The following is a 24,130-nucleotide window of genomic DNA, read 5'->3' as shown; positions in this document are numbered from 1 at the left end:
GATGTCTCCGAACGGCCAAGTGTTGGTGCAAAACCCCCTGTACGCTGTATGCCTGGGCTGGGACTGAGTGAGGACATACTTGCTCTAGCTGAAGAGCAAAAGAGGGACACCTGGGTGGCTCAGCTGGTTGAGCATCTGACTCTTGATTTCGGTTCAGGTCATGATCCCAGGATCGTGGGATCAAGCCCCGCGTCAGGCTCCTTGCTAAGCATGGAGCCTGCTTGGGATTTTCTCTCTCTCTCTCTCTCTCTCTCTCTCTCTCTCTCTCAAATAAAAAATAATAATAATAAAATAAAGAGCAAAAGAGATGGGCAATTGGAAGAAAGTTCATGAATATAAGTGCTGTTTACTCTATTGGGAGAAATCCTCTAGCATCACTATTAAATATTAATACTTAAATATTTTGCAGAAAACGCTGCAAAAAGGAAGAATTTTAGAATTTCAACACAAAATCATATGCTTATCGTAGCATTTAATTTTGCCTGAAACTGTTCTGTCAACTTGTTAATTGCCCTTCACTGCTAACAGAAGATCATACACAAAACAAATACCATCTAATATTAAAAAGAACAGAAAATACAAAACAAAAAAGAACAATCTGTTTCTTACAACTAATGAAATACGATATTTGTATATCATGAAAGTGGTGTGCCCCAAGTTTTAAAAGGCTGTCTCCATCTTTGTCTTAGCTTCACAAGTCACTAAAGCATCAGAATCTAACATTCCCAATTAAGGAATTAGGAAAACAACAAAGTCAATTCAAACTGAAATCTCATGGCTGTTAATGGTTATAGAATGGAAATGCAAACTTTCTCCCTCTGAAGATTATGGAAAATAATTGAAAATGTTTCGGTAGCTAAACAATGTCTCTTTAAAGAAAATTAACAGGAATACTTTTTAGTTTTACAACAGTTACTTTAGAATCTGAGAAATTCAGTAATATTAAAAAAGATGCTAGAAACAAGAAAATACATGTTTATGCCTTAACTATGAAGCAAAATTTGTCTGAAAATGAGATCGGACAATAGTAAGATCTGGATTTGCCCCTCAGGCCAAATAAGTCTTATGGATTCAGGATATTCTCTGATTACAATTTAATAGATCAATAGAATTTCTGACTAGCTACGTTTTACATTATTTAGTCAATACTAGCACATGCAAAGCAGAAAATGAAAAGGTAATTAATCCTGATCCGTGATAAGAAGAAGAAATAAGCTAAACTCCACTACAATTTGAAATTTGTCAGACGCTCTGTGAAAGGGGAAACTGCAGGCCAGAATAAAGGCGATACCAAAGTGTGTGTGAAAAGCCTGCATGTGACTGCGGCCATGTCACTCATAAGCCATGCCACACCCAGGACTTTGTTTCACTAGACTTTAGTGTTCTTATCTGACACCAGGCCAGAAGATGGCTAAATTCCTTTCCATCCCTGACATAAGATCCTGCCTGCACTATTATTACAACCACTGGTATGTTTTATTTTGTAAAAACCTAATTTACTCAAATTTTTTTCTCCGTTGGTCTGCTACATGGGAGCCCACTTCATTCTTTTAAAACGCTCCTTGTTGGTGTCACTTTGCAAGCCCTGACAGATCCGGGTGATAATCATCAGTGGCTGCTAACATTCAAAAAGAAAGACAGCCAGACCTTATGAGCCTCCATATAGGTGACCCATCACCATCTATGAAGTTTGAGGGAAAAAATGTTTTATATCAATTATCAACTTATAGGAACACAGAGTCAATGATATAGCAGAGGTGAAATCGGCAAAGACTTACAGTGGGAAGTTAATGGACAAAGGACATCAGTTTGTTCAGTAAAAAATTACAAGGAAAAAGGGAGAGATGGAGAGGAATCTATAGGTTTAGAAAGACTTGAAACATAATCTGATTATAATCAGACACAAATTACAATGCATGTACCTCCTTCGCATGCACATTCAAACTAACAAAGTGTACTAAAAATAAAAGATCCTGAGGGGAAGTGGACACTGACTGCACCTGTAATTCCACTGAGGAACTGCCATTATTTATTTATTTATTTATTTATTTATTTATTTTTGGTGCGATAGGGTATTTTAAGGCACCTTCTTATTGATACATATTGAAATATTTATGGATAAAATTACACGATATCTGGAGTTTGCTTCAGAATAATATGGGGGAAGACTGTGCAGTGGTATAAATAGAATCAAGTGGCCAAAGGCTGATAGCTGCTGAAGCTGGGTGATGAGCACTCAGGGGTTCATTACACTATTCTCTTGACTTGTATGTATGTTAGAAATTCTCTATAATAACAAGTTTATAAAAATATCTGAAAAAAAGTACCTTTAATGTTTCATAAATCCTATAAAATATAACAGTGTTTTCAAATTTAAATATGCAGCAAGTTTTTGCTACTACATAGCTATGAATTTTCTTATCTGAGGTAAAAGGTTTAAACCAACTTATCAACCAACCCAACTGCTGTAACTCTTTCCTTGACAGATTAGATTACCCTGAACAAAGACCTAAAGTTCAGAGATTTTCATAAGCAACCACCATATATAAAAACACATCAGGGTAAAAGAAAAGCAAGTTCAAGCAATTTGCACCTGTCATTCAAAGATGAAAATGCCGCCTTCGAGTGACAAAGGATTCAGCAAGAGCTTACTGAACCCCTGCCATGTGTCAAGCTGTCCGGGTACACTTCTGCATAAATACAATGCAAGGTCTCTTCTATCACATTCATCACCGGTTGACAAAACTCAACTTAATAACTATGCTCAAATACTTTCTGGAAATAGAAATATGAAGAGTACAAATACCAAATAATTATGTACACATATAGGTGTGTGTGTGCAAGATAGAGATATACAAGGACACAATATACACAAAGTTTTATTCATATGCACCAGGACATAGATTTTGTCTGTCTTAAAAAAACCTCACCATGATGTCTGGTAGCATTTAAATTAAGAGGATTTTTAGGATGCCACCAGCCTCTCTAAAAATTACCAAAATGGCACAAACATTAGGAATATTAAGTGGGCTGTCCTAACACAGACCTTGATTAAATACAGCTTAGCTCATACCAGAGTAAAACCCTAGATGTCTCTTGTGCATTAGCTATACCTTTGTCTTTCTCAGTTTTATGATAAAAGTAAATAGGCATTTACTATAGTCACACAAGATATTATCTCCGGGGAAAACTGGGTGATGGGTATGTGAGATCTCTCTGTACAGTTCTGGGTTTGTTTTTTTTTTTCCGCAACTTCCTGTGATTCTGTAATTATTTTAAAATCTAAAAAGTTAAAATAAAGCACATTGAAACTACTGATGCCATTCTCTGGCAGTAGAGAACAAGTAGGATCATTCTAAAGCTAAAGGTTCCACTTAAACAAATCCTCCCAGTATACATAACTTCTGTGTGTGATCTGATCTACATTTTATACATTTTACCATCTGATACACATTTTATCATCAGAGTATAAACAGCTACTGAAAAACCTATGAGAACACTGAGAGATGCTCTTTCTCTTTCAGGGGATTGCTTCAAGGCAGCAAGCCACAGGGACGTTATCATCACATTTGCTTTTCTATGAAGTCCTTTGTGACCACCATTGTCCCCACATCCCGATGGGACTGGTCTCTCCACCTTTGTATACCATTTTCCTCAGCCACACATGGAGCACATGGGGCACCTCCCTGAACTGGTTTCTGCACCCAGTTTCTATAATGTGAGCTGACTGAAGGCAGGGACCCCATCTGATTTGTCTCTGCATATCTTCAGTGTCTTGTGCAGTGTCTTAGTAATAACAGGGGCTCAGTAAAGATTGGATGTATGAGGAATAGAAGAAAATGAGGAAGAAAGGAAAAAAGGAAGGGAGGAAGGAAGGGAGGAAGGAAGGAAGAAAGGAAGGAACGAAGGAAGGAAGAAAGGAGAAAAGATGGATAGATATGGGTGGACAGATGGAGAGATGGAGAGATGGGCCCTCTTGTCCTAACTGTACATACTGCAAGATTGCCAAAGCTCTGTAGTTCTTTCAGAAGCATCCATCCTTGTTAGGAGACCATGCCTCTTCAGGGACCTCACAACCCCCTCAACAAGGGACAGAATCTGAGGTAACTAAATGTGGCTGCTGAAATTTGGGGCTCTCCTAGTCCTGAAATGGAGGGCTTTCAACTGAATGAGTGTTGGGGAGAAAAGTCTCTCCAAGAGAAACAGCCCCTGCCAAGTATGTGAAGGAAGGCTAGGTGACCAGTAGAGACCATTCCACTGAGTCTCCTAACCTCCTACCCCAGAAATCCAGCACCATGTGTTTTGGGCTGAGGGAGTCAGGCGGGATCAAAAGTCCATATTATTAAATCAGAGCAGGAGGAGACAGTTTATTTCAGTAATTCCAAAAATACAAAAGGCATTACTTCTCTGACCCTTCAGCTCTGAAAGCATAGCTAACAATGGCAGGATACCGAGAGGTCAAGGGTCTCCCAAACAGGTTGTCCGATACCTCTCCAGATCTCTTTTTCTGCCTCAGCCAAGGAGTCCCAAAGTAATTTAAACATGCAGAGACAGAGCTTCAGTGAGCAGGGTACCAAATGGTATGCAGCAGCCTCAATATATAAACTGGTTACATCCCGGGCTTTATCAGGATTAACAATGAAAGTGACCGTTTACGGACCGCCTTATATGGGCGAGGTGTTTATGTACATAATTGCCATTAGAACTCATAACACACTCCCCCATGGAAATAATGCTATAATGATCCGATTTGGTCCTCCCTCTTAGCCCATTTAATTTACAACATCCTTGAGGTACAGTATTGTTATTGTAGGACCCAATTACCAGGTACAACTGGGAAGCAGAGAATCACCTGACCCCAAGCCAGAGAAGGCAGCAGGAGCTGCAAGATGCTTCACTTGCTCCAAAATCACCTCCCATCTTTCCTACCACAGACCCTAGGATGGAACGGAGTTCAGGGGTGGGGTGGGGTCCCTGGCTCTGGCAGTGGAAGGAAAGGGTATAGCTGAAGCCTATGAGCCAACCAGCCAGATCTGATGTTTCTATGAATGACAGGCCATAGGAGCCCACGCTACTGAGAGACCAAGGGAAGAAGGTCACTCGAGCACTTCTCCAGAAGTGGCTTTACCTCCAAATCGGGAACCTGTCCGTCGTGCTACTGGTTAAATAAAAGAGACACAACTAACTTGGGAGCACCACTCAAGTCAGATTTTTCCCAAATGGAAAAGAAAGACGTTTTAGTATTATTTTGACAGCACTGGGCTTAAAAGGGGAGTCTGCCACCCCAGGGAGTGGCGCACCACTATGACACAGTCGAGCCGCTTACGACATTCACACCATGACCTTGGCTCAAGACGGCACATGAGATACACAGACGCCCACGTAGGAAGCTGGGTTAGCGACTGGGAGAACAAAGCTTCCCGGTCCTGACCTTTTGCTCCATGAGCTGGAAAGGGCAGCAGAGAAGCTGGAGGGAGGAGAGCTTCAGGCCCTGGAGAAAGAAAGACCTGGAGTTCGTTCTCACCATCGCAGAAAGACACGCATGCTCACCCAAGGTGGGGCTGGACTCTCCGCTGTCTTGTCATACTTGTAAGAAACCTGGCATGCAGTCGTCCCGAGCACAGCCCTTCTCACCACCAGCGGGTTTTGTGTGTGTGGGTGTGCCATTTTTCTCCAAGTTCCTCAAGGGACGGTGAGAAATACAGTCTCGTCTGGTTCATTTAAAAAATAACTATCAACTTGCAGGGAGTGACACTTTAGAAGTGTATGGAAGCACAGTAATGGGAGCCAGAGGGGAATAGGACCACGGCATGAAGGCTGACGGTCACTCATCCAGAGATGCACAGTGTGCATCTGCACACTCACAAAGGTGTGCAGTTCACACCTTTACAATGATAACCTACTAAACCACAGGGGTTAAGGCAGCATAACCAAGAGTGTACTCGTGAGCTTCTGTCACTGTCACTCGGCACAAGCTACAGAACAGAGGGGTGGCTGGAGCAGCACCTGTGGGTGCCCGCACTCCCTTCCTGCATCGGGGGCTTCCTTACTTGACTTGGAGAGCTGCTCATCCTGGGAAATGCCCAGGTCATCCGATTCCCCCGACAGCTCCTTGATGAAGTTGGAAGGAAACATTCCAGTCTTTCCATTGAGAACGCCTTCCCACCATCCTTCTTCTACCTGCACAGATGCAAACACAAGAACAGAGATGCAGGACTCAGGTTAGACACTGTGGTTCCCAGTCTTCTCTCCCACCTGTATGGTGCACAACGCAGAGCCCACACAGGGAGAGCAGAAGGACCCAGAGTTTACAAGTTAACAGGGAATGAGATCACCAGCCTCATGGAGTCTTGAGATTCAGACTCGGGGTGGGGGGGCTGAGCCTGGGGCCCATAAACACAAGTGGAAAATAACTAACACTTCGTTTTCGCTAACCTCAAACTAAAATTTGGCATTTCCTTTGCTTACAAAATGTAGGTAACACAGTAAGAGTAGACGGACCTGTGACTGGTCACCAAACAACTCATGGACATATTCATATTGCATCACAGATGGTGTGGGTATCTCAAGATATCATTTGCACCCATCAGTACTATGAAGTGGTGATAGTTACCAACCTGCTGGGGACCTTGTTATTTAATGTGTTCATAGGGAATTATATATTAATTAAAATGAGAAGTTAAACTTAGATTATCATATCAAAATTTGTTTCAAAAATAGCTTGATAGCTACTGCAATGGTTCCCTTTATAATCGTAGGCTTCATTTTATGCATTTCAAACCATTATTTAACAACTGACCATGGCTTCCCCAGACTACCCAAATTAACTAGATGGCCTAACGAAAGCAATTGACAAGCCCTGAGCTACAAACTCAATTGGAAGGGAGAACTCCCTGCAGGTTTCTGAAGGGTTGTAGATAACCCTGAGAAGAACCGCAACTGGGTGAAGAGAGGCAGGGAGGGCGGCCAGACTGCAGTCCTCTGGCTGGGAGAGTGAGGCCGGATCTGGGGGAGCAGTGACAGTGCAGAAGGCAGGTATGGATTGGAAGGCCCTCTGAGGTATGAGCTGGTCTTGAGACACCAGTTCGCTGGGACGATCAAGAGGAAGGTAAAAAGTCATTCCAAGATTTCATGATGGAGCCACTAAGAGAACAGCAAGATGGCTTCTTGGAGGAAAGTGACAGAACATTCTGAGAAGAAGCAAACATTAAGTTACTTGTGTGGGCGATATAACAGAAAGAGACCCTGAACCTTTGGAATTTTTTTTTACCACATGCATATATCACCAATTCAAACTGACAAATACAATTTAACAGCTAAAACAATTAAAACAAAAAAGATAAGGGATATTAGAGTCAAAAGTCCAGTTCAAATCCTACTGAAGCTTAGCAGTTGTCCGACCTCATTCAAATTTCCTACCAAACCGAACCCTGGGTTCCTATCTATACAATGGGGATAATGAATACACTCATTCAGTGTTGAAGACAAATGTATTACGACTCTACACTAAGGGCTAGGGACACAGAACTGTACAGGGCATCGCTGTTTTTTCCCTCAAGCAGTTGACAATGTACGAAGGGAGAGAGGGCACGTGATCGAAAGAGGGGAGAGGACTGGTGTGACAAAAAGCTAGTAATGGGCAGTGAATAGATGGGAAAATGCCATGACTCAGCACAAACCAGACTTGTTACACAAAGTCGAGCTCACCGAGATTTGGGATGCTACAGGAAGCCTTTGAGAAAAAAAAAAATCAAAATTAAGGTTGGCCTTGAAGAGGATGAATGATAGATGTAAGTAGGAGAAGGGGGTGCGTGAGACACTCCAGAAAGGGGGGAGCTGACAGGACCTGTGCAGTGGAGACAACGAAAATGCCGTTTGGAGCATTTGTTAGGGAACTCATGAAATACAGACTTGCACAGTGGCGATTATATCTGCGTGATCACAGAAATCTTCGGGAAAGCATCCAGACATCCATGTACAACTGTCCCAGTGACTATTCAATACCAAATCGTGGCATTTAACAGCATTTCAGTTGAAACCATTCCATGTTACTATGCCAACTCAACTGATATGTGTTATTCTTTCAAGGAGCTTTTTATAGGATTAGGATGGTTGGGAAAATTCGCCATGAGCCTGAATATAAATAGTCACCGGATTTATAGCGGGGGTCCTTTGTACTTGTCCTGAATAAGGAACCATAAAACGACCTTCTTTCTCCCAGAATCACAGGGCAGGAGGAAAAACCGAGGGCACAGACCACAAAGGAGCAGTCCCTAGCGTAATCCCCGACAGACAGCGCAGGGCAGCCGGGCCAACTCCATTCAATTCGGTTTGACGGTATCTAAAACAGTTCCATTCCCAGTAAAAGGCGGCTCCAGCCTGAGATCCCTGAAGGAAGTACTCCTGATGTGTGGGATTGGTCAGCCGCCTGCTGGGAAAACAGGGGTGTCTTCACCTCACCACACCCCCAGATGCCTGTATCCATGTCACGGCACAGTCTGAGAGGAGTGGCCAAGAGGGAAAGAGCAGAGGTCTATCATTAGCCACGCAGGCAGGGAGCGGAGGGGCGATGAAACCACCGCTCGCTGCCTGGGGGGTACGCTCCCCATCACTGGCGCCGTGGCAGTGGGGGCGGGGCGGGTTGCCCGGCCCCTGGACCGGTGAGAGTCGTTCAGTGCTATTTCTTCCCGTACCCTGCTGCTTTAGTTGCAAGATCCAGGCTAGAGACAGGGTGGGGGGTGGGGGGTAAAAATGATCCTCGCCCTCCGACTATTCCTCTTCAGCAGTATTCTAGAGTTCAACCTCCCGTATTGAGATGAGGACACTGAAGCCCAGAGTAATTACATTCATTCCGTCAGTCAAAGAGTAGAGCACAGTACCTCACACTTTGAATGAATAAACGAACAAAACGCCGGGAAATCATTCGAGGAAACCCGCTATGGGGGTCTATGAAGCCCTGGTTCGCCGACCGAAGGACCTGCGCTACTGTGAGGAGCAAAAGGGACAAAAACTGTGGGACGTGTCTTTTGGACATGGGACATGACTGTGTTAGCCACTGTTCTTAATTAAGTGCCGCCGGGCCCAAGTTTGTGTGCCCCTCTCTATCCGACCAATATTTCATAAGCTCCCAGCCCGCGCTGCCCTAGGACCTTGGGGCAGATTCAGTGGTGAACAAAACAAAGACACTGTGCTGGAGAAGCAACAAAGAAGGGAACATACAGACCCTGTGCACCCCCCACTTAGAACCCAAGCTTGCTTATGTTTGTTTGTCTATTTAAAAGAAAGAAATGTAGAAATGTGTCCCTTGGCAATAAAGTGTGGATTGTGGATGTTACCGACGGCTTATAATTTCTGCCCCAAGGAGAGTGACGAAGGGGAGCCGATACCCACCTTCTCCGACACTAACACACACATCAACGGCCTTCTGCAGGCCTTGGCTCTAGGCTGAGAACAACGCCCACCCCGTGTCCCTGTGACTGACCCAGCCAGCTCCGGAGCCCACGGCTATGTCCCGAGAGCCAACCCCATCTTCGGCCCGGAGCTGGGAACAGGGTGGCTGGCTCCTGGCAGTGTTTGAGAAAGAAACTTCAATGGTTTGTGCTGGGGGCCCTGCAATCCCCACGTCTTCACAATCGCCAGCCTCTAAGTGGGTTCACTGCCTAAGGAGGCCACTTCGAGCTTTTAGCCCTGTTGGAAGCTGGGGAAGTGGCGGAGTGACTTTCAGCACTTCCAGCCAATTTTATACACATTATCTACATGCATAAGGCACCAAAGAGGATGCCTGCGAATACAAAGATGACCATGCGGTCTGGGGTACACAGCTATTCGGAAGAGTTTCCGCTTACCAGGGTTCAAGTTTGACCTGTCAACCGTACTGAGAAAGGGACCGGCTTTAAAGTCTACCTCAGGCTGCCGCTTAGGGGCTGCTATGGCTTTTTACGTGCATGTAACCCTTCGTAGCCCACAGCTGGGTGAGAAGAAGGCTGGAGGGGTAAGGGTGTGGGAGTCACAGGGGAGGGAGAGGCACACAGGCAAATGAGGTCAGCTCCATCGTTCCAAGAGCCGTTTTACCGTTCTTTCTAGGAAGGAAAATGGAAGAGTCAAGCTTTAAGGAAGGGCCCACACCTTAACATGACTAAAAACTTCCTCAAAATTTGTTCTGACTTCATAGGTTATATGAATCTATTTCTTCTAGGCTTTCCAATTTGTGGGTGAATAATGGCTCATAATAGTCTCTATCTATCCCTTGTATTGCTGTGTTATCGGTTCTAACCTCTCCTCTTTCATTTCTGATTTTATTTATTTGAGTCCTCTTTTTTCCTGGGGGAGTCTAGCTAATGATGTCTATTTTGTTTATCTTTTCAGAAGATCAACTCTTAGTGTCACTGATCTTTCCCATTATCTTTTTAGACTCCATTTCATTTATTTACGCTCTGATCTTTGTGTTCGCCTTCCTTCTACCAACCTTTCACTTCATTTGTTCTCTTCCTAGTTCTTTGAAGGTATTATGCCAAGTGAAATAAGTCAAAGACTAATACTATATGATCTCATATGTGGAATCTAAAAAAAAACAAACCCACAAACTCATGGATACAGAGAACAGACTGGTGGCTGGCACAGGCAGGGGGTGGGGGTACGTGAAATAGATGAAGGTGGGCAAAGTGTACAAAATTTTAGTTATAAGACAAATAAATCCCAGGCATATAATGTGGAGCACGGTGCCTATAGTTAACAGTAGCATATTACATATTTGAAAGCTGATAAGAGAATAGATCTTAAAAATTCTCATCACGGGGAAAAAAAATTGTAACTACCTGTGGTGATGGATGTTAACTAAATCCATTGCTGTAATCACGTCAAAATATACACTACACATGTATCAAATCATTACCTTGCATGCCTAAAACTAATACAATGCTCTACATTAATTATATCTCAACATTTATTCAGAAATAATTAAGTGAGAATTTCCACACTGGCCCTTTCTCCTATCTTTGAGAGGTAAGGAAAAGTATTTTGAAGATGTTTAAAACACTAGAAAAATATTTGGAGAGTTTTTAAGTTTTTTTAAATTGAGGTATAATTCGTATGATGCACACATCGTAACAGTACCAGTAAATTGGTCTGCGCAAGTGCATACACCTGTGTCACCCTCACCTCTATCAACATACGGAAAATTTCCATCCCTCCAGAAGATTCCCTTGTGCCCGTTCCTGGTCAATCCACCTCCACAAGCAACCACTCATCTGATTTCTATCACCTGATTGATTTTACCTTCTCTAGAACTTCATGTGAATGTTCTAACACACAGTTTTGCCTTTTGAACATTGCTGAAAAAACACGAAGTGTTTCTAGAAAATACCTTTTTCTATGAGTGGAATTAGTGAAAAAATATTTTTAAAGGAACCACTCCCTGAAGGCATACCTACATTATTTTCCTTTTTAGTTACTTTAAATAACCATCCCTGTTGATTGGGAGACACAGAAAGCTGGTTATGCCAAATATAAACAACTGTTATCTATGTCCTAAATGCCTGGGCCCGTCCCCACCCCCCCACCCCCCACACTCCTGTGTAGTGCATTGTCAAATTATCTCTTTCTGGCAAGGCCACAACGTTCCATATACATAGGAAGGTGATTTTTTATCCCCTCGTTCTTCTGAGAAGAAGCCGATTACACATGAAAGGGCCCCCTCAAAAGAGAAATCTGCAGAGTAATTCAAAGGGAAAGGATTTAAGAAGACGGACAACTTCTATTTAAGACTTCGGCAAACTCTGCCCAATGAGACAGAGCAACATCCATGATGTTCCTCACAGTGGAAAGGGCTTTTGCAGACATCCTTCAGCAAAACTTGACAGTCCTATCCTTCAAAACAGCTACGGGCTCGACTACAGGCCTTCAAATTCCTAAATGACTCTATGCTAAGACCTTACTATCACTCTAGCTTGAAAATATGGGCAAAGAGTAAATTAAGCCAGTAAGATAAACTTTCTGATGAATCAAGATCTTGAAGTCTGGTGTCCTGTCACTATTCCCAGGTGAGAAAATTGTGGGAATGTGTCAATTTTAGAAAATCTATATGTAATAAACCTTTATTTATTTTTAATGTTTATTTATTTTTGAGAGAGAGAGAGAGCATGAGCAGAGGAGGGGCAGAGAGAGAGACACACAGAATCCGAGGCAGGCTCCAGGCTCTGAGCTGTCAGCCCAGAGCTGGATGCGGGGCCCGAACTCCCGAACTGCGAGATCATGACCTGAGCCGAAGTCGGACGCTTAAACAACTGAGCCACCCAGGCACCCCTGTAAGAAACCTTTAAATGGGGGTACCCCTTTAAAATTTCAGTGTGGGAGGCACCGTCACTTTTATGTCATCCGCATTTGACCACATCGGCCAGCTTCTGCTTCCTATACTCCACACGTGCGCTGGGAGGTTCACAGGTCATTCTGGACTCCAGAGCAAGGCTCTACTAATATCCCATCCTCCGTATTCCAGACTAGCCCGGCACCTTACACAATACACCCTGTGCTTGCTGAATTAATCCAAATACTTCTCACCTTCCACGTGCCCCGTTGTTGAAATTCCTCCTGTTCTAGGAAGCATCTTCTCCACCCTCAGTGAGTGGAGAAGTTGTTAAATCTTTCTCATCTGTCAATGCCATCCTTTACCACTGTAGTACCATCTTGGGTCATTAGTTAGCTTCTTAGCTGTATGTGTCTTACCCTCCCTGACTATACTGAGCATGTGTCGAGGCAGAGATTCTGTTCAATAAATCTTTGAATCCCTGTCTGTCACAGAGTATAAGCACTCAAATATGTGATAAATCCCATAGCTGTGTAAACCTCTTATAAATACATTTAAACTTGCAAACATGTTGCTTTTATACAGCTGTAACCTGTTTTGTATGCTGATGATTCTAATATAATCACATTTTGTTCTAATCATGGCTTCCCTCACCTTAATATGCTCTATCATCTCTGCACATTTCATAATCAGTCATGTCCACCCAAAGTTACCGGGAGAAATGACCAAAGAGCAGCCTAAGCTCTTTGGGTCCTCGAATTTTAATCAACAAATTTTTATATTAATGTTATCTTTTTTTTTTGAAAACATAACAAACCCTTCTAAAGCAAGGGGTGCGTTAATGGGTAAGAATTTAGGTATGCTTTGATCACCTATTAATTAATCCACTTTTAAATGAACTTGCTTTCGAGGCACCTGGGTGGCTCAGTTGGTTAAGTGTCTGACTTCGGCTCAGGTCATGATCTCACGGTTCATGGGTTCGAGACCCGTGTCAGGCTCTGTGCTGACAACTCAGAGCCTGGCACGTGCTTCGGATTCTGTGTCTTCCTCTCTCTCTGCCCCTCCACTGCTCATGCTCTGGCTCTCTTGGTCTCTCCAAAATGAATAAAAATGTAAAAAAAAAAATAATAATTAAATGAAATTTCTTTTCTCATGGGCAAGTATAAAACAAAAGGCATCTTTCTTCATATGCAAGTCTTCAAAGTTCTTACACCAAAAATGAAATGAGGATTACCTGCTATTTTGGGTCCCTGGACCCAGTTCCAGTTGTGTTGGGGGGGGGGGGGGAGTGAGGTTTCCCCACACCAACAAGTGATTCTCCAGACATGAGCCCAGGGTTCTACCATTTAACTCAATTCTGACCCTATCTACCCAGAGACAGCTTCATACCCCACAGGTGAAGAGCTCAGTCCTACAAGACCGCGCTCTTCCCTGCCCCCAACGTCAGACGCCAGCTTCAAGTCCAGCTTGTCACCTGTACTTTTTTTAAATTTTTTTTTTCAACGTTTTTTTTTATTTATTTTTGGGACAGAGAGAGACAGAGCATGAACGGGGGAGGGGCAGAGAGAGAGGGAGACACAGAATCGGAAACAGGCTCCAGGCTCCGAGCCATCAGCCCAGAGCCCGACGCGGGGCTCGAACTCACGGACCGCGAGATCGTGACCTGGCTGAAGTCGGACGCTTAACCGACTGCGCCACCCAGGCGCCCCATGTCACCTGTACTTCTGACCCACTGACTATAAATCAGAAGTTCCCATGACGCCCACCTCAGGGTCAATTAATTTCCTAGAGCGGATCCCAGAACTCAGGGAAACATTCTACTTAGCAGATCACAGGCTCAATGTAAAAGGATCTAACTCAGGAACAGGTGGATGGAAGAGCTGCACAGGGCAAGGCACGGGGGAAAGCGCGTGGAGCTTTCGTATCCTCTCCAGACACCGCTCTCCACGCACCTCTCCTGTTCACCAGCCCAGAAGCTCTCTGAATCTGTCCTTTGCGGGTTTTTTGGAGGCTTCATTACACACGCATGGTTGATTAATTCACCGGCCACATGCAAGGGATTCAACCTCCAGCTCCTCTCCCCTCCCCAAGGTCAGTGGGTGGGACTGAGAGTTGCAACCTTCTCATCACACACATTGGCTCCACTGGCAGCCAGCCCCAGTCCTTAGGACTTTCAAAAGTTACTTCATTAACATAACAAAAGACACCTTTATCACTCTTTTAGGAAATGTCAAGAGTGTTAGGGGCTCTGTGACAGAAATGAAAGGCCAGATATACATATTTCTTCTTATAATTCACACTATCATAAATGCCCATCCATACCCACAAAGGTTGTCTGATTTACAAAGTTCTGAAGAATTTGAACAGCCTGTTTAACGCTAGCTGAGAGAAGCAACCTCAGCTGTGGGTGCAAGAAGATGCCTAAGTTTGGGGCACCTGGGTCACTCAGTCCGTTGAGCTCCCGACTCTTAATTTCAGCTCAGGTCATGATCCCAGGGTTGTGGGATCAAGCGTCGGGCTGGGGCTGAGCATGGAACCTGCTTGAGAGGCTAGCGCGCTCTCTCTCTCTCTCTCTCTCTCTCTCTCTCTCTCAAATTAAAAAAAATGCCTAAGTTTCTTGCAAGTCCAAGTTAGCATCTTTGCAAACGATAAGGCCAGGTTGGGGATTTTTAATCTGAAATTGAAGCCATTGGTCTCCAGGGAGCTTAACTAGGGACCAGTGAAAAATACCTCAAAAACAAACCACAAGGAACAAACCAAACCAAGTATCGCTGAGAGAGAGACTGGTTGAGACCAAGTTCATCCAACCCAAGAGGAAAAGTGGCTCCTTTCCCAGGCTCTAGATGACATAGACAGGAAAACAAAGAGGCTTCAATGCACTTTAAAAAAAAAAAAAAAAAAAGGCCAACAAGCCAGGTTTGAAACCCCAGAGACCTCAAATGCCATTTCTCCTGAAGAGCTTGTCTATATGCCATCTCTGGTCTTAGAATTTCACCTGTATTTATTAGTCCCCTCCACTCTGGACAAAAATGACGCAAGTGTGCATTTACAGTGATTTCCTCAAAAATATCTATACCCAAGAACTCAGTCTGCTCTTTTCCCTTTCGAACTGGAAGCCCAGGTCCTTTTAGGTTCGCAGAGATGGATCTAATGACGAGAGCAGAACCAAAGTCTAGCCAGGAGGCAGAGGCATGTTAAGTGCCCTCTGGAGCAAGGTGACTCTGCCAGGTGCACTCAGCCCGGACAACCCTGCTTTCCCCACTCCGTCCTGGCTGAGCATTCCGGGCTGGCAGTCAACTCCTGCCAGAGGAGGGTCAGGCTGTGTCTACCCACCTGCCTAAGCCCGTTGTGCTGATTGTTAGCCCACCAGTCACACTGCTCAAAAATACCTAAGTGTGAAGAGAAAGTGAGTGGTGACAGGGATAAAGGCAAACAATCTGAAAATTAAAAAAAACCAAACTGCCAAATCAGGTGTGGACAAGATAATTAGAAGAGAGTGGGGGCAGTGGGCTGTAGAATGTTAGTAGGAGTGTTGTCAATCTATTTAAAAATAAAAGAAGGAAATCATGAGGATGCACTATGGATGCAGACAGGCTAGAACTCAAACCAGCAAACCCATATTTAAGGAAAACACCTTGGCCCTATGAGCCAGGTGACAAATGGAAATGAATGCACATTTTTTTTTATTTTAAGGTAAAATTATATAAGATATATATTACTTACCTTAATCAAATTAATTGTGTTAATAAGATATATATCTAATTTAATTTATATCTATAAAATATCATGTTTTAAGATTCTCTACTTGATTCAACCTTTTTCAAAAAACCAGTCCAGGGATGCCTGGGTGGCTCAGTCGGTTGAGCCTGACTTCAGCTCAGGTCATGATCTCACAGTTTGTGGGTTCAAGCCCTGCATCAGGCTCACTGCTGTCAGCACGGAGCCTGCTTTGGATCCTCTGTCCCTTTTTCTCTCTGCCCCTCACCTGCTTGCTCTCTCTCTCTCTCTCTCTCTCAAAAATAAATAAAACATTTAAAAAAAAACCCAGCAGTCCCTACCTCCAAAAACAAGATCTGAGTTGTCTTGGTTTTTTTTTTTTTCCTTTGGGGTAAGAGGGTGTGTGTGCATTTTGTGTGTGTGTGTGTGTGTGTGTGTGTGTGTGTGTATAGCTTTGCAATACTGTAGAATCAATCAATCAATAAGAATATAACATATTTATATGCACATACACGACATCATCTGTTCTATTTTTACTGATGAAGGGATTGATTCTATAGTATTGCAAAGCTAATACTAGGGCCCTACCTCAATCTGTTCCTGTCAGTGAAGAGCTTTTATTTATTTGGGATGTTTATCTTTAGTTTTCAGTAGAATGAGAGAGTAACTACCCACTGACATTTATACATCCATTATAAAAAGGCATAGTTTATATTATACAGTGACAAGGGCCAAAAATCTGCGATATTACAAGTAAAATGGAATAATGGGGAATTTAATTTTTGATCATATAATTTTTTAAATATGGTCTAGGGGTGCATGGGTGGTTCAGTCAGTTGAGTGTCTGACTCTTGATTTTGGCTCAGGTCATGATCCCAGGGTTGTGGGATCAAGCCCCATGTCAGACTCCATGCTGACTGTGGAGCCTGCTTGGGGTTCTCTCTCTCTCTCACTCACTCTCTCTCACTCACTCTCTCGCTCTCTCTCCCTCTGTCCCTCCTCCTCCAGCTCATGCCCTCTCTCTCTAAAAAAAAGTAATAAACTAATTTTAAAAAAGTAAAAAATAGGGGTACCTAGGTGGCTCAGTGGGCTGTGCATCTGACTTCAGCTCAGATCATGATCTCACGGTTCATGGGTTTGAGCCCCACATCGGGGTCTGTGCTGCCAGCTCGGAGCCCGGAGCCTGCTTAGGATTCTGTGTCTCCCTCTCTCTCTGCCCCTCCCCACTCACGCTCTGTCTTTCTCTGTCTCTCAAAAATAAACATTAAAAATTTGTTTAATAAAAAATAAAATATGGTTTAAAAGGCCAACCTTTACATTTTGTTTTATATAACTATCATAGGCTACATATTTTTCCTTTTTCCGATTTGCAGCAAGCCCTTCATGAAGCCGAGCAATGAAAGGGCAGTGAGTGAACAGGAGACTAGCACCGAAGGTGCGAAGGGCACCCTGTGTCATCTAGGTGAGAAGAGGAACACCTGCAATCTCTCCTCTCCTTCAGCGATCCGCACCTGCCTTCCCTACAGCCAACAGGCAGGTGAGGGTGGGCACGACTTCCCAGAAAGCTGTTAATGATTCTCCTTATCTTGATTTGTATTTCTTAAAACATTATTGCAACACTAAAGAACAAACCATCTTCTGTGACACAAGCATTTTTTTAACTAACAGTCTTTAAAAAAAATTTTTTTTTAACATTTATTCATTTTTGAGAGACAGAGAGAGACAGAGCACGAGCAGGGGAGGGGCAGAGAGAGAGACACACACACACAGAATCTGAAGCAGGCTCCAGGCTCTGAGCTGTCAGTACAGAGCCCGACTCGGGGCTCGAACTCACTCACTGCGAGATCATGACCTGAACTGAAGTCAGACGCTCAACCCACTGAGCCACCCAGCACCCCCACAAGCATTTTCAATTATTGTTCCCTTTCAGTCTTTGATCACATGCATGGAGATGTATTTTACACAGCTGTGTCCTAGTGTATGCAAGTTTGTGTCCTGATCTATTCATTTATTTTGTAAAAGAATCTTTTCATACTTCCATTTACTTATTCAGCAAGCATTTATTAAAGTACGTATCAGGTTTCAGGCACTATTCCAGGTACCATGTATAGAAAGATCGATCAAAACCAGATCCCTGCTGTTGAAAAGCTCTCAGGTTAGCAGAATTTAACAGAAAATCACAACACAGTATTGTAATAAATAAAGATTTAAAGGCCTCTTGGGTTTACCATCTCAATCAATGTCTTCACAATCTTCTAGCTGGATAATATCACTTAATTCACATAACTATTCCCTCTCTTGATTATTTTTCATTATCACAAGCAATTATGCGTTTCACATATTTTTTTTTTCTGTTAACCATTTTCTTTGGATAAATTCCCGGGAGTGAGATTACTGGCTCAAAGGTTGTTAATTCAGATTTTAACAGCTCTTGCCATACCTTGCTAAATAGCTTCATATTAGGATCAGAAATATGCACAAAGTCACCACTTCTCAGTATTAGCCACAGTCTTACCGCTAAGTATTTTCTCGAGATTCTCAAAAGCAGGAACCCATTATTGTCTTAATTTGCATTTATTTCATTAATAGCAGTGTGGAACAGTTTCTCATGGTAAAGAGTTTTCTTTCCCCTTGTGGGCTTTGGGTCTATGACACAATTATCTACCACTTATCATTGTTACAGTACCTTCTTAATATATTTTCGTATATGATATATATAATAACTTTTTATGATCATTTCTTGCAAAATGTTTTGTCTGTTGTTCTTTTTTTTTTTTTTTTAGCTAAACTTGCTGCAAATTATACCAAAATTTTAATTCTTTTTTTTTTAATTAGTCACACTGTTCGTTATTTCTCTTGGAATTTCTTCCATGGGTTTGGTCTTAAGAAATGTGTCCCTTGGGGAGCCCGGGTGGCTCAGTCAGTCAAGCATCTGACTTTGGCTCAGGTCATGATTTCAAAATGGGTGAGTCTGAGCCCCACGCCAGGCTCTCTGCTGTCAGCCCAGAGCCTGCTTCCAATCCTCAGTCTCCCTGTCTCTCTGCTCCTCCCCCGCTCTCCCTCTCTCTCTCAAAAATAAACATTAAAAAAAAAAGGAAAAAGGAATGTGTCCCTTTCACCATTGGCATAAACCTTCTCCTCTGTGGCCCCTTCCTGTTTTGCTCATTCATCTTTCAACAAACGGCTCCCATGTGCCCGACTTGGCAACAGGGATACAAAATGGTGAACGAATGACACATGAATACAAATGCTCCAGAAAGTGGGAGATAGGCACACGTGCTTACTTTGTGTCCTCCAGGTGCCATACTGGGAGTCCCGGTAACTGATTCTCTAGAGACAGGTATCTTTGTTTGATGCCCTATTTACTATTTATGATTCTGTTAGTGCGGGTGTAAACTGGCAGAAAAGCGAAAGTGATGAGAATGATTCTGTTCAGATAGCAATGAAAATAAATCTTGACTGCCAGAGATACAAGTGCCTTATCCCCTAGAAAAGATAACCTCAAAGGGTATAGTTTACTGCCCCGTGGGGACACGATGTAGTTTTGCATCCAACTTAGCAACCTTAATCAAGTATTTTCTCTTTCAAGTCATTATAAATACTTTCCTCTTCCACAATTCTCTCTGAGCCAACCATACCATCTTGCAGATCCCCTCATTAATGAGTTACATAAAGCTTTGACGCATGCTTATTTTATGTTTGTATGAACAGGGAATGTGGTGGCTAGCATCAGCCCTGCTACTTGGACCCATGCCACAGTTCACTTAATCTCCTCCTTGACTTCTAGCTTCCTTTTTTTTTTTTTTTTTTTTTTGTAAATCACGGGGTTCTGTAAGGTCGAATGGTACTCAGGAAACCAAGGCTCTCAGAGAAGTGCATTTCTATATACAGGTACATGTGTTGAATCAGAATGAATGATGACACTGTAAGTCTGAAATCCACGAACACCCAGGACGGAGGGGTTGGGTCTAAGACGCCTGTGCCAGTGTGTGGCAGGGCACTTCGCCAGCAGGGCTGGCTCTGAGCAGCCAGGACCAAGGAGGAATAAGGGAACGTGGTGCAGGGGAAAGAACTAGGGTCTCCAGCCACGTGGACCTGGCTTTAACACTCGGCCCTGACTCCTCTAGGGTCTTTCGAGTCTCTTTTCTCATCTACAAAATGAGGTGCTTGTGATGGGCCACCAATGGGCCAACGTGCAAAGAACCTTGTCACATCTGTCTTATACTAGGTCTTCGATAAATGTCGCTTTTCTTTCCCTGTGAATCCACAGTGTGCCCCACCACGAAGACTGAATTCACCCTCTAGAGATGGCTCAGGGTCACTCTGGATGGCAGGAGTCTCCTAGCCATTGAAGCGGGGGAGAAAAGCCAGGCAGCGGGCTGGGACCTCAGAAGTACTCAGCCTGTGTGACAAAGACAGTAATTTCCAACGGCCCACACCTGCTCCTAATGGGCTTGGTGGAGTTCCTCTCTGGGAACCCATTTCCTCTGAGAAGAGACTCGACTAGATAACGTCGAAGGTCTCCTTAAGCTCTAACATCCGCCACAGCAAGGCCAACCGGGGGTGGGTTCTGACAGCCCACCTGAGGCCACCCACCCCCCCTCCCCCTGCGTGGCACACTCACCTCTCCTACTACCTCTATGATGTCGCCCACTTTCAGCTCGAGCTCGTCATCGTTCTGGGGCAGGTAGCTGAATGCCACCTGGCAGCGGCGCCTCCGTCGCTCGCCTGAACGGGAAAAGCAAGATATTTAGATACAGCTCTTGTCTCGAAATTAGATTTTAAAGAGAGGCTTCCTAGGCATGCAGGCAATTAAGCTGACTTGTCTCAAATACGCTCTCTGGGACATGGCTAGAGGCCCGCCCGGCAGCCCTGGTCTCAGAGAGAGGCAGTAGAAAGCAGAGCAATGCTTCTTGGTCTTTTAAAAGCTGCTGGGTCGAAAGGCATGGAGATGAGAAACCGATCCGCTGGTGCAGAAGGCAAAGACCCCAGCCCCGAAGCGCTGGCGCACAGTGTTGCCTTAAACGCGTTTCTGTGGGTGGGGCTTTGTATCTGCTGCCGTTGATTTTTAATGAAAGCTGATGTGACGTGGTAGAGTAAAAAGAATGGTCTGCTTCTAATGCTAGCAAGGCAGAGGAAATTTTTCCCAGTGTGCAAAGGAAAAGATAAAGCATCCTGGCCTTTTTCTTACTAATCATCACCCTTTGAATGTGGTGGAACTCAGGCCTGATAAGCAAAGGCTGATTAGATTTCAGCCTGCTCTTGGTGCCATTTCAAATGCCCCAGAGGGGTTCAACAAATCCACTTCTGTCCTCTTCCCTCTGTCCCAGGGGACCCATTAGCAGGAGGCCTGGCTGCTTACACAGAGCCAACCCAGGCAAATCAAGATAAAAGCCAGGACCACACTTCACTTGACCGGAGGACACTCAAGGGTACAGCATCTCACTCACGCAGAGCGGCCCAACTGGGAGGCCCTGGCTCAGAGCTGGTTCAAGTACAAATGCAAGTGTCCACACCACAGACATGCACTGCGGGCAGAAAGAACATGCATGTGGTATGTGTGATGGGGGTGGGGTGGGGAGACAGACAGACAGACAGACAGCAGTGGAGGCCCAAGCTGGGGAGAGGTGGACCGAAGAGAAGGACTGGGACCAGCACTGCTCAGAAGTTTGTTGCTCAAGGCTGACCATCTCACAGTGCTCCCTCCTGCCACCGCATGGCCTAGAAAACCAAAGGGATCACCGACTTCAAGCCAACACATTTAGAAACGCTGACATTATTTTTGGATACTGCCTACAGTGACTCTTTTCCTTTTCTAGTCTTTTCCCTAAGAAAGCAAATCCCTGCAGGAGTGATCACAGGCCACATTAAGGCCCCCGTGCAGCATGACATCACACAAAGGGGAAGGTCTGGGCTACATCTCATGCGCTCACAGATCAATATTTTTCAAAAGCCAGTGGCCTAGTTCTCTCTGTTCTATTTTTCTCTGCCCGAACCTCCCTAAGGAAGAACAGAGTCGAACAGAAGGAAGGGGGCAGGAGTTCGGAATCGATACCTTGTCTAATCACGTCTCTGGCGACTGCACAAATACACTCCACCCCTTGGCGCAGAACCCCTAGCCCCCTGGTCCTGACGAGGACAAACGCAGAGCTCTCAGGCCAACTGCCAGGTGCTGGCTGCACTGTTGGCAGGTGGCACAGGGCCACCCATGGAGGGCCTGGCTCTCCCGTGGAGCATGGCTTCTCCCTGTGGGGAGTCAGGAAGAGTGGGTCTGCAGGGCAAAGAACTCTACCGCAATTTCGTGGCGTCCAAAGTGACGGAAGGCAACTCCAGCGCTCTCTGTTGTGAAGGGTACAGATCCCTCATCCTATCTGAGGAGGTCTAGACAACGAGGCGGTCTTGGCACCCATCTCCTACTCCCTGGGGCTCTCTTGCCCCCACATACACCTCTGAAGATGAAGTTCTACTATAAATCTTTAAGACCTTTATTCGCTTGATGTTATATCAAAAGCAAACTCTGCAGATACAAATCTGAACACAGAACAAGTAAACATGACAAATGTCTACAGCCCAACATTTATAAGCACAGAAGTCACCAGCCCTCACCAAAGTGACTTGAAAATAACATCTGAAGACCCAGTGTTAGCTGAAATGGTAAACACAGTTATATGCAGGTTCATATATTCACAAAACCCTCTGTAAAAAGTAGCATCTAGCCCAGTAGTGCGCAAATGGCGGAAGAGAGAGTGATGTATTCTTTAACAACAGACTGACACCGCAGACTCAGAACAGACCTGGAACAGAATAATCAGATTTCTCTTGAACCAAATCTCTGCATCAGACTTCCATAAAGCCCTGTCTGGTATCAGGAAGAATGACACATTTCCTAGTTTCTGTCTGCCAGGCTAATCGACATTTCTTAAAAGCCTCTAAGAAGTTTATTTAATTGGTGGCATAAAGTCCTATAAAACACAATGCCAACATACAGGACCAAGAAAAGCGAGTCACAGAGAGATATCCAGAGGGTGCTGATGGTAAAGGCCACCCGACCTTACCCCAGGCAGTAACAGTTTTTCCCTCTGGCACTGGGATAGCAGGCAATCTTTTCTAAAGCACTTCTGGTATCCAGCACCATATCTCATCCTGCCAACCACATGGCTTGCAAAGAAAAAGAAAGGAGCCAGAATGAGCAACCACTTTGCAAATGAGAAAACTGGGGCTCAATGACTTACCCACAGACACCAAGCTAGTGAGTGGCAGTATTTCCTTGGTCTGAGTTCAGAGCTCGCCTCCAATGCTGGATGAACCAATTCTGTTCACATCTTGTCCCAAATTCTCGGCAATTCTGTACTTAACTGCTTCCTGCAATACTGTCCAACACAGCCTGAGGTTTGTACCCAAATTCCTGGACTGCTGCTCTTCCAGGTCTCAACTTCTGCACATCACTGTTACCAGGTCTACCCAACCTAAAGTCCAGTTTCAGGTGGGTGTCTGACAGGGGTGCCTGGGTGGCTCGGTCAGCTGAGCGTCCGACTTTGGCTCAGGTCACGATCTCACGGTGCGTGAGTTCGAGCCCCGCGTCGGGCTCTGTGCTGACAGCTCAGAGCCTGGAGCCTGCTTTGGATTCTGTGTCTCCCTCTCTCTCTGCTCCTCCCCTGTTCATGCTCTGTCTCTCTCTGTCTCAAAAATAAATAAACATTAGGAAAAAAATGAGGTGGGTGTCTGACAATGGGAGACACTGCATTTCAGTCGCCTCTGTCCATCCAAAACTTAAGGGAGTTTAAGGATGTCATTTGCCATTTCTTCCTCTCCTGGCATTTCACTGATGTTTACTGGTCCATCTTGACCTTCCTTGAGAAGGTATGTCAACAACAACGTCAACTCGTTTCAATAGCCGGTATAAACTGCAGAAAAACGAGTATGACTTGCCCAAGGCCGTGGTTTAGGATCCCTTAGTTTGAGCTGTTCACACCCATGGCCCAGTTCACGTGAACTCAAGTTTTAACACATTACAATGGGCTTTTTTTTCTATGGGATACACTGAGTCATGAGAGAAATTTACATCTATTTGCTGATCACGGCCAACAAGACAAATCTGTATTAGAACAACTA

General features: G+C 44.3%; 1 protein-coding gene across 10 annotated transcripts in view; it reads right to left on the bottom strand.

Moving 5' to 3' along the window:
• SH3KBP1 (SH3 domain containing kinase binding protein 1) overlaps positions 1-24,130 on the bottom strand; it is a 332,387-nt gene that overhangs the window by 140,133 nt on the left and 168,124 nt on the right. For 4 of the 10 annotated variants that reach the window (XM_081793831.1, XM_081793830.1, XM_081793827.1 and 1 more), the window contains 3 exons: positions 20,643-20,746; positions 6,051-6,180; positions 5,432-5,491 (listed from right to left, as the gene is read on the bottom strand). In XM_081793831.1, coding sequence (XP_081649957.1) covers positions 5,432-5,491; positions 6,051-6,180; positions 20,643-20,746 — 294 coding nt within the window. Of the gene's footprint in view, positions 1-5,431; positions 5,492-6,050; positions 6,181-20,642; positions 20,747-24,130 lie in introns of those variants that run through there. The other 6 variants (XM_081793833.1, XM_081793828.1, XM_081793834.1 and 3 more) reach the window with 3 other exon arrangements.

The sequence above is a fragment of the Panthera onca genome, chromosome X (genome assembly GCF_046562875.1).
Source record: "Panthera onca isolate mPanOnc1 chromosome X, mPanOnc1 haplotype 2, whole genome shotgun sequence".
NCBI classification, from domain to species: domain Eukaryota; kingdom Metazoa; phylum Chordata; class Mammalia; order Carnivora; family Felidae; genus Panthera; species Panthera onca.
This window is presented reverse-complemented; position numbering and strand designations above follow the sequence as displayed.